This window comes from Nanorana parkeri, unplaced genomic scaffold (assembly GCF_000935625.1).
Source record: "Nanorana parkeri isolate BGI_ZX_2015 unplaced genomic scaffold, ASM93562v1 scaffold464, whole genome shotgun sequence".
Classification (NCBI taxonomy): domain Eukaryota; kingdom Metazoa; phylum Chordata; class Amphibia; order Anura; family Dicroglossidae; genus Nanorana; species Nanorana parkeri.
This window is the reverse complement of record NW_017306732.1, coordinates 747874-758137: the sequence shown is the minus strand read 5'-3', so window position 1 is coordinate 758137 and position 10264 is coordinate 747874. Positions and strand designations below refer to the sequence as shown.

At 38.0% G+C, this 10264-nt stretch overlaps 1 protein-coding gene across 1 annotated transcript in view; it reads right to left on the bottom strand.

The window, feature by feature from the left end:
• Positions 1–10264, bottom strand: part of LOC108790317 (collagen alpha-1(XXI) chain-like) — a 173511-nt gene that overhangs the window by 7393 nt on the left and 155854 nt on the right. The window contains exons 24-27 of the mRNA XM_018560551.1: positions 8110–8154; positions 5691–5723; positions 3492–3638; positions 2573–2627 (exon numbers count right to left, since the gene is read on the bottom strand). Of these exons, the coding sequence (XP_018416053.1) occupies positions 2573–2627; positions 3492–3638; positions 5691–5723; positions 8110–8154 (280 nt within the window). The remainder of the gene's footprint in view (positions 1–2572; positions 2628–3491; positions 3639–5690; positions 5724–8109; positions 8155–10264) is intronic.

Genomic DNA, 10264 nt, shown 5'->3' with positions numbered 1-10264 from the left:
TCCAGATGCCGGCGGCCGGCGGCGGCGGGGGGGGGCGCCCGGTATTTGGGGGTGGTGTCCGGAATTTTGGTTTGTGAGCAGCTGATGACAGCTATTAATTTAAAGGGGACAGTCCGGATATAAATTCATGGTCGCTAAAGCGACCATGAGCTTATAGCAGAACTGTAAATGCCACCGCCGTAAGGCATACTGACCTGGCCATTTGGGAACAGTTTTGTTCCGACGTATGCCTTACGGCGATGGCAGGGAAAGGGTTAAAACTGGCATGTGTTGTTAACAAACAGCATCTGGGGATCTGTCATTCAGCAGCAGTAGCACTACCCCTGCTAAATGAAATATCCCTGGCTGGCTTCTGCTTGTAAACAAACCAATCAAAGGTGATGCCTTTGACCAAATACAGTATAGTCATGAGCTTATTTGGTCAATTACAGTACTCAGCAAGGGATCTGTAATTTGCTATCAAAGTAATGACGGCGCAGCATAATTGGGCATCGGGTCATTGTGGCCGTGGGTCAACATTGTCAGGCAGTGGGCCATTGTGATTGATAAGGATCTACATCACTGGACAATGTGACGTATGTTGAATTTACATTGGGGAACTTTTTTTAGTAAAGCACTTTGAATTGTTCATTAAGGTACACAGGATCAGTAGTTATTAGGGTACAATTTCATTATACTGCCGTCTTCTTGAAGATTTGGATGCTGGCAAGCAAAAAACAATTGACCATCCAGCTCCCAGCATACTTTGATTTTTTTGCTAGTGTCCTTAGAGGATGGACGTATATTCTTTGATAAGAAACGTTTTCCCTCTTTTTATTTTTACTTGTCTCTTTTTTCATCAAGATACTTTTTTCTTCAATCAAGACTTCATCTTCATGCTGCTAAGCTGAATACACTGTGCAGATATCTGGATTGGAAAATCCTTGGTGTCATCTTGGAGGCCGTACCCAGACCCCACTGGATTTATGATTGAAGGCCTATCCTGGAAGAGCCCAGGTACTGGGCTCTTCCAGTGGTGCTATCTAGATTTTCAGTACTGTGTTAATTAGTTGCACTGCACGTTCCATATATAGAGCCAAGGCACTGCCTTTGGTGAGCCCTGCCTCTATTGGATCTTATCAGTACATGATAAGATGCTGAAGACTAGCTGTTACTACACTTTGCTACCTTTTACATTTACCATTATGTCCCTATTTTGACAGTCTTTGTGGAAAGAGTATATACACTGGGGAATTACTGCTCTGTCATCAGCTGTAGTACAGCACACACATTTCCCATTCTGTTCACACCATTTCTTCTTCAGCAACCAATAAATTCTTCCTGCCACAGTTTGCAGCTGTCAGTACTGTAAAAAATCAGCATTGCAGCTGATCTGTTACTTGCAGTTCTACTAACTTGTGTAATCTGTGTACTGACCTTTGACTTTCCCCTGGAAATCCTTGTGTGCTGTCTATCCTGATCTTCGACTTGTCTCCTGGTATCTGTATCCGCAGCCTGCCCTGACCTTCGGTTTGTCTCCTGGTATCCATGTCCGCAGCCTGCCTTGACCTTCAGCTTGTCTGCTGATATTCATGTCTGCAGCCTGCCCTGACCTGGCCTTGTTCACCATCTTCCACTGTTAGCAGAGTAAGGTGAACCTAGAGGTCGTGACCTGGGGCCAGCATGCAGCTTAGTCCATCTCGTCTAGCAGGAGCTCTGGTGAATACTGTCTGGCCCTTAGACTCCATGCCCTGGGGGATTTCATGTTACCCACTCTGTATTATAGTATTCTGCTTTGTCCAGACTTTCGGTCATTCTCTGCTGAGTCCATCTCCCAGTTGGCACACACTACTTGCACCTTTCGTACCAGCTTAGGTGTCCCATAAGTGTAGCCAAGGGTCCATGTCCTTGAGTCCAATCCTGACAGCAGTTTTATTAATTGTTCTATTGTCCACACCCCAAGTGTGGGGTATTCTCATCTTGGGATACCTAAAAAGGTTTGGTTGGATCCTAAAACTAAAAAAATCAGTGCTGGAACTGACACATTGCTTGGAGTATCTGGGTTTCTCTGCTTCCTCACGCCCAGACTTGGACTCTACACTTTATGAGGTAACCAACTTTGCAATTCAGCATGTTCTGGTATCCGGTGGAAAATAATTATTTGGGGGTTTTTTTACTTATATTTACCTAAACATAGCCTTTGGCAGTTTCAAGTGACTAAATAATGAACTGGAAGTACCTCTTTTTAAGGGCCAATCCATCGAAAAGTGATATTTCAGGGAAATGTGAAGTCTGGTGAGCTGACCTAAGAACTCACTTGGTTTACTTTTCAGGACCTGATAGCTAAACACAAACCTTTCAGTTCTGCATGAACTGATCCTTAATTAGTGAGTGTTACAATCTAATTTACAGAATATTTTAGATCATTTTCTTTTTTTTTATTAACTCAGTAAGATTATTTTAGGTTTACATGTTGCATTTCTCTTGTTACTGATACATTTGCTCATTAGAGTGTTTTACTCTGTATATTAGAGAATGCTTTAATGCAATGTTTTATTAGAAGACCAATTTACTTTCGAATCTTGCAACATACCTTTTAAAACATCAAGGCAGATTTGTCTTATGAATTGTTCAGAATGTTCTTTGCCCTTTGTAAAATAAAAATTTTATTAATACACAAATATAAACAAAGATAAATATTCCTAATCAAGATTCAAGTGTCCACAAACCACATTTATAAGAAAATGACGCTGAGGCATTTTATAACCTTTCTGATTAGTTTTCTTTCTCAGTTAGTTATTCTGTTTTCACTTCATATATTGACATATATGCTTATTTTATTTTCTGCCTACAAAAAGGTTCTTACTCTTTTTAAATTAAGACTGTAGTTAAGACTATAGTTTATCATTGTTTGCATTGTATGTTCTGATTTTACATAAAAATCCAAAAACCTTAATATAATTTGCAACAAAACAATTTTGCAAAACTGATATTTACAAAGCTCTAATATAGGTAAAATAGAAGTGAGCTCAGCCTATTGTATTTCAAACCCAAGGTATAAGCAAGTTAAAGGGATACTTAGGGCCAAATGGCCACAAATCCAGTTTGGATGGTAAATATGGACCGAATGTATACTTAGTAAGAATGGGGTTTGTTTTCTTACAGTAACCAGATTAAACCCTGTAGGGTAGGGTTTAAATGTGATATGTAACTCAAGGAAAGCAATTCCAGTTCTTAATAAAATCATTTTGATATGCTTTTATGGACGGTAAATATAATAACTATTTATTTAAAGGAAGTCTGTACTAAACAAAATATAGAGGCTGACATTTGTGGTTCTCCTTTTGAAAATGCTACTAGCCTCAGTAACCCTAAATAGGCCTGCTGATAATGAAGTCCAATTTAACGCAACTTGTTCAAAGAAATATATATATATTTTTTTTACTGCATGGCCCAATTGTAGGTAAATTATAAAGCAGTTACTTATTTTCTCAACCACTGTCCACACATACAGGTCTTCCTTCCTGTCCTGGCAGTCCAGGGACTCCTCTGTCACCAACGATCCCTCTAGGACCAGTTGCGCCAACAAATCCAGCAGAACCAGGTTCTCCTCTTGGTCCACTGACTCCCTGGTGTCCTGATTCTCCAACTTCCCCTTTCTGTGAAGAAAATTAGTCAGTTTAACTTTAGAAAGGCATTTGAAATTATACAACAATTTGCAACATGTTTTGCTGATTTTCTCAGTAAAAAAAGTAAACAAAACCTCTGCAGGGAACTTAAACACACTATATTTGTCTGCAAATTGTAATACATAATTACTATTACTTGCTGAATTTACCAGACTGGAAATAAGGAAGCATAAAATGTTGTATGTGCAAGGCTGTTCAGTTAACCACAGTGGAACCTTCAAATCACAGCAAAAGCCCAAAAGGAAGATGTCATAGAACACATAGGCACAATTCCAAGGTGAAGTGCTATTTTCACAAAGATAGTCTGTATGGAAGAGTCCTTAGATGGAAACCTCGCCTTTGATCTCAACACAAAAGTAAACAGATAAGATAACGACATTTTGGAACCAATTGCTGTTGTCTATAGAAAACATTGAACTGGATACAAATAAAGAGGGTACATATTGTGAAAAATTTAAACTTGCAAACTGGATTGAGGGGATCTGTTGTACTTTTGAGAATGTGTGGGATCCAGTGGAACAGGATATATAATGCTGTTATGTGGAAGACAGGATTCTACTAATCCACAAATCCCACTGCTATAGTCCCATAGTGAAGACTATGAGGCTGATTTACTAAAGGCAAATAGGCTATTCACTTTGCAGGGGATGTTCACTTTGCAAGGGAATGTTTTTTTAATGTTAGTGAATGTACTGAAAATTAACTTTGCAAAGAATATCCAATTGCAGGAAAAATAATAATTAAAAAAAACACATTTTGTTTTGCTTGGACATATTTGAATGACAGATGTCAGCAGAGCTTCACCTAATTCACTAAGCAAAGGTAAAACTCCCTTACAAAGTGAACAGCCTATCTGCCTTCAGTAAATTAACCCTGATGACTCTGAAAAGAGTTTGTATATTCTAGAAAATCAAACATCCTATCTTAAGTATATTTTACTTGGCCAATTTCCAAGAAGAATACACCATTCTGTCATCCAATAGAACTGCTATTGCTGAGGTTTTTTTTACTGAGGAGTTTCTGCTCATGCAAACTTCAGGAAGACCACTGAATTCCACTTTAAAAATGCTTATTTGTAAGTGCATCATGTGATTTAGTCCAGAGCACACCGTGAAATAGCAGCACTACATTCTAATTATGAACAGCATAATTTTAATTAATTTCCCAAAGAGTAGGAACATGACACCTGCTGCTGCTGTCGTCATGAATTAAAGTGAATCCTCTGTGTCATCAACAGGAGTCAGAAGGCTGTAACAGAGGTGAAGGCTCTTGCAGTATCTGGTTATCTTTAGAGCTACCAGTGGAGCAGATGTTGCACCATAAACAGGTACTAGAGTGCAATCCTGGGGATAGCCTAGGATGACAGTTTACAGTTCTGGTTAAGCCAAATAAAATGCCAGCCCTGAGGGTGGTCAGGACAGGCTGACAACAGACAAGCTGAGATAAAGAAGAAACAGAAGGTCAGGTCGGACAGCAGCCATAGCAAGCATAAACACATAAAATGCAATCAGAAGTAGCAGATTACCAGGATATGATTAGAGGCAGATGCTGAGTACAGGACAAGTTGTAAACAGGTCTATAGTTCACAATTGCAGCCTAGCAGGTCAGGATATGGACACCTTTAATTATGTATTGAGTTCTCTGTACTCAATTTAGGCACTACTGGTTGAACTTGGTGTTCAGCTGGCACTACTGGTTGAACTTGGTGTTCAGCTTTTCTGTGGAGTGTGGTCAAAGTATTAAAGTATTACAAGAATAGTTGACCAGAATATAAACTTTTTGGCAGGTGTAGTAGTAGATAAACATGACTTTGTAAATCCTTGCTGCTTATTTTATAAGCTAAAATTAAAAAGTGATAAAATGACTTCTTGTGGGAATTATATCTACCTATCTTTCACCCATGAAAAAATATTATGAACATGTACTGCATATATTCATTGTCCACAAAATAATAAGGTGCATTCACTTTTGAGTAACAACAAACATTATGGGCAACTTTTTATTTCCTGTATAGATACATACCTCTCCTTTGGTACCAAACGCTCCTTGTTCACCCTTTGAAAAATACTGAAGTGTTAAAATCAGCTTAAAAGACAACAATTTCAAATAAACAAAATGCTATACATGGTCAAAAGTTCTGTTAGCTCTGTTTCCATTTTGTCAGCACAAATTATACCAAACCTGTTATCTATTTTTCTGAAGCCAATGCATACTGATTTATCAGTAGTCAACAACTCAGAAGTTTTCAGGGAGGTCCACAGGTACATATTTTCCATATTTCCTTTCAAGACTACAACTGTACGAATTAAAACAGGCTCCAATGACGTCCGTTATGTTACTATTTATCTCTCCTCTGATTGTGTGTGGATGACTGGAAAACATGTATATGCACTATCCATACTTAGCTATTTAATATTGTTGAAGAGCTCATAATAAACTAGCTAACACTCTCTTTATTAATTGCAAAATACATAACTGAAAATACAGACTACTATAAAATAACACTCTAGAAATCAAATGTAATCTCCAGTGCAGTATTGACTAGATAGGTGGCCTTTGTATCTCAGTCAGTGCAAGATCAATTTTTCAGAACTCTCCCTCCAATACTCTTTTTGATCAATGTATTGATTTTTCATTAGTATCTTACATAGTCCATGGCTACCTAATTCACTTATAGAAGTTGTTCAAACTTCAGCTAAACTAAACATACAAATAGTAATCTTGGTTAGAATTGTATTTAATTATCGGTTGCTCATTTAGAATGCTTCTAACTGTTGAAGGGTGATGGCCTTCGAAGATGTACCTGCCTTGGAAGATAACTGTCCTTCATGTTTAATGAAAGGGGGTTTTGTCACACGACAAGACACTTTTGTACTTATAGGATTTTTAAATGCAACACTGAGAAGTATAATCCCCTCAGTTTGGCAATAGGTAAATTTAAGGACATTTTTTAAGAGAGGTCATTAAACCTCCAAATGGCTTGTCAGTCAGTAAGGATCCTATTGTCCTCCCCATCTTTAAAAAGTAAGCAATTGGCACACTTCATCAACATGCCCCTGATCCATACATCATACATTCACACCAGGAGTCCATTCAAGTACTAACGGAAGAATGTAGCATTCAGAAATATAGCAGTTTCTTTATTCAACCTCAAATACTATGTTTCTATGTAGTTTAATAATGTCTGCTGTACAGCAGAGTAAACAAAAGTCTGTTGAATTACTTAAAGCTGAAATCTAGGTAATGGTAAAAAGTTGTCTAAGCCTCCTTCTCCATACCCTTCTATTGAATCGGAAAAAAAATGTCTTACCTTGAAAATATTTTAACTTTAAATGGCTGTGATGTTATCACAGAATCTCCACCAGATTTCTTAAGGGAGTAGCCTGGGGAGAGGGGAATCAGGGCACCCTTCATGGCTTTCTGTGTGTCCTGCTTCTTACTTCTTACTGAATTAATCTCTTTGTCCCCTTTCTACCCTATTCCAGCATACAGTATTCTGTAGTTGCCTGTTACCCAGCAACTCAAGATGCTGACAGCACAGAGAAATTTAGGAAAGCCCTTTCAGTATTCTAGCAGGACATTATTTATCTTTATAGCTGAATCCTGCAGACATTCCAGGGGGATTCTTGGCTTCCCTTTCAGCCTCTTTGCAGCCCCCCACATAGCTGGGTTTAGAACCCTTTCCAGTAGAGGAGTGGCAGTGCCTCCCCCTCCAGCTCTTACGAAGGTACAGTATTGACAGTATGTTTTATGTCCCAGCATATACTGCATATCTGACAGTTAAGTTTTCTACTGCCCTGTCAATGCACATACATTCATCCACACAGTGAACTATTAAGAGCCAGAGCTGTGTGGGCAGCTGTGTGGACTGTAGAGAACTCCCCTTTCAGGTGTGCAGGATGTGCTGGGACATAAACCTACTGGATTGAACACCCTCATGAGCAGGGCCCTCCTACCTTCCTGGATTAAAATTGTATTGTTGACTTTATTGTCTTCCTCAGTTTTGTAAAGCTCTGTGCAAACTGTTGGTGCTATTTAAATCCTGCAGTATAATAATAATAATGCAGAATGTTGATACAGCAAGCACCGTACCTCCATAAATGCAGTGCTAACAAATGAACACAGCAACAAATCTGTGACACAGTGAGCTGGAGGGGGAGGCAAAGCAAGGAGCCAGATTGCTCCTCCTCTACTGGAGAGGGCTCTGTAAACCTGGCTGTATGTAGCTGGCTGTGTGGGCAGCTTGCAAAGGTTTTGCCAGAACTCCCTCGTGATCACTGCAGGATCAGTGTCAGATCACTTGCTCTAAGTTTATTTTAATGAGTAGCTCTGTCAGCCCCGCATTTACAGAGGTACAGGCTGACAAAGTTATTCATTCAAAATTATTGAAACGCTAGACAATAAAAACTACAAGCAAAAATACAAAACAAAATTGCCATACCTTTATTCCTGGAATACCATAAGATCCTTGAGTTCCCTTCTGGCCCTTTAAAAAATATACAATGTCCATTAGATTTTTTATAAGAGTTTAACATGTAGCTATTACAGTATATATAAATTGCAACATTATATCAATCCTATTTTTGCAGTAAAGTCTGCATTAATGCAACAACCCTTTGATTTCACAAATTATACTTTTAATATTGATCCTATTTTCTTTCACTCTGTGTAGTAAACCATAAAGGAGAATATATTCACTCTTCTCCTGGGAAAATAGCCACTTTACACAGTGGAAGGTAAAAGTAATTAATGCATCAAGCAGTGATTTCCGCAAATAGTCTGGAATCATTCAAGAAGCTTTTGGACGATTTCCTGAGAGACCGTAATGTACAAGGGTACAGGCACTCTTAAGAATGAGAACACTCAGGGACCTATACACACACACATTCAACCTCAAATACTATGTAACAATAAATGTAACGAATGGTCTATGATGAAGGTGCATTTTAAAGAAGAACTCCAGGGAAAAAATGCATTAACTATTGGAGTGGGGCTACCCCCCGCACTGCAAGGGTTAACTGCTTGTTTGTGTCTAGGTGCTATACTCACCCAATCATTTGAGCTAGCTTCGATCCGATCCCTGGAGCCACTTTACCCTTCCTCTGCAGCAGTTTAAGAATCCTTGTGTCATCACATTTCATTTCATACAAGTGTATATATGTGAGGACACTTAGGAACATTCCATCTTTGCAGCAGAGGAAGAGACGCACTTCAGTGACCAGAGAAGCAGGGAATTGACTCTGGGTTTGGGTGCGTATAACTTTTTTTAGCACCTAGACAAAAATGAGTAGCTCCACTGTAAGGGTTAATAAAAGTTTTCTGCTTTAAACATTGAATTGGCTGTGTTACATTGTTACTTTTGTGTCATAGTAAACAAAAAAATGGAATCTACAGTGTAATAATCTGTGGCTGCATTATGACATAGTTATTTACATTATGAAAATAATTATCAAAATAGTTGTAATAGTTTACGTTGCTGGAGAAAATACCAATCAAGTAATGGTTTGATTGATCAAAAAGTAACAAAGAAAACTCAGGAACTCTTGTTTACTTTTTTCAGGAAGAATTCCAGTTGTTCGCCATAGGTAACAGCTTTCCTTTTTATTAACCAACTAATTTCATAAATCAGCCAAATATTTGTAAGGTTTAAAGTATATCTAAAGCACACACTTTCTACTTTTTTTTTTGTTTTTAATAGAGTGGTGAGAGGTTGGAAACCCTGTTAGAATTCTGTTGCTGTCTCTTCACAATTAGGGCAGATTAATTCACTCTATCTGTCCTAAGGACCATTGTCAACTGTTCTAAAGTTGAGGAAAAAAAACTAAATTATAAAATGGCACCAGAACAGGAATAGAGATGAATGCTTTCGATGGGCTGTTTGTTCTGGAAACAAATGTCTAAGAAGGTATTTCCCTAATTTTGAAGATATTTTCTTTATGTCCTTTCGTATTTACAGGACCAGATGTGAAGGGAAATCTCCCCAATTGGATGCAAATTACAAAAACCCACTGACAGTGGTTTTAACTATTCCCTACTCCATCCCAAAAAAAAAACCTGAAAAAATCCTTAAAGGTACACTTTAATGATTACTTATAATAGCTAATCCAGTAGATTGTCTGCACAAACCATTAATAATAAGCATTTCAAGGTACTAATTGTCTGTAACAAAAGTTGCAAGATTTTCCATTATGCAAGAACATTTTGTAATAATGTTTGTAAGATTAGCCTATCCACAAAAACAAACCTTTCAACGCGCAGACTTTCAGTGGTTAAAAAAAAAATTATTGGGTCTAATTTGCATTGTGACAATTTGTGACAGTGAGATGCAACCAATGGCTTGACATTGCTTCTGAATTACAATCATTATTCTTCTCCATTATAAACCGTACTGTTACTCATAGTCAAGGACAAGGTCTTGTCATCACTGCAGGAGACCATGCAAGTAAAAATATACACATCTGTACATTTCTTACCCACTGATGTCTACTGCAGTGCTAATTGAAATCTAAAAATATACCTCTATTATTTTTCTTGTCCTGAAAGAACAGAAAAACACCTGCATGAAAGAATTTGTAGTGCTGGATAATATATCCTTT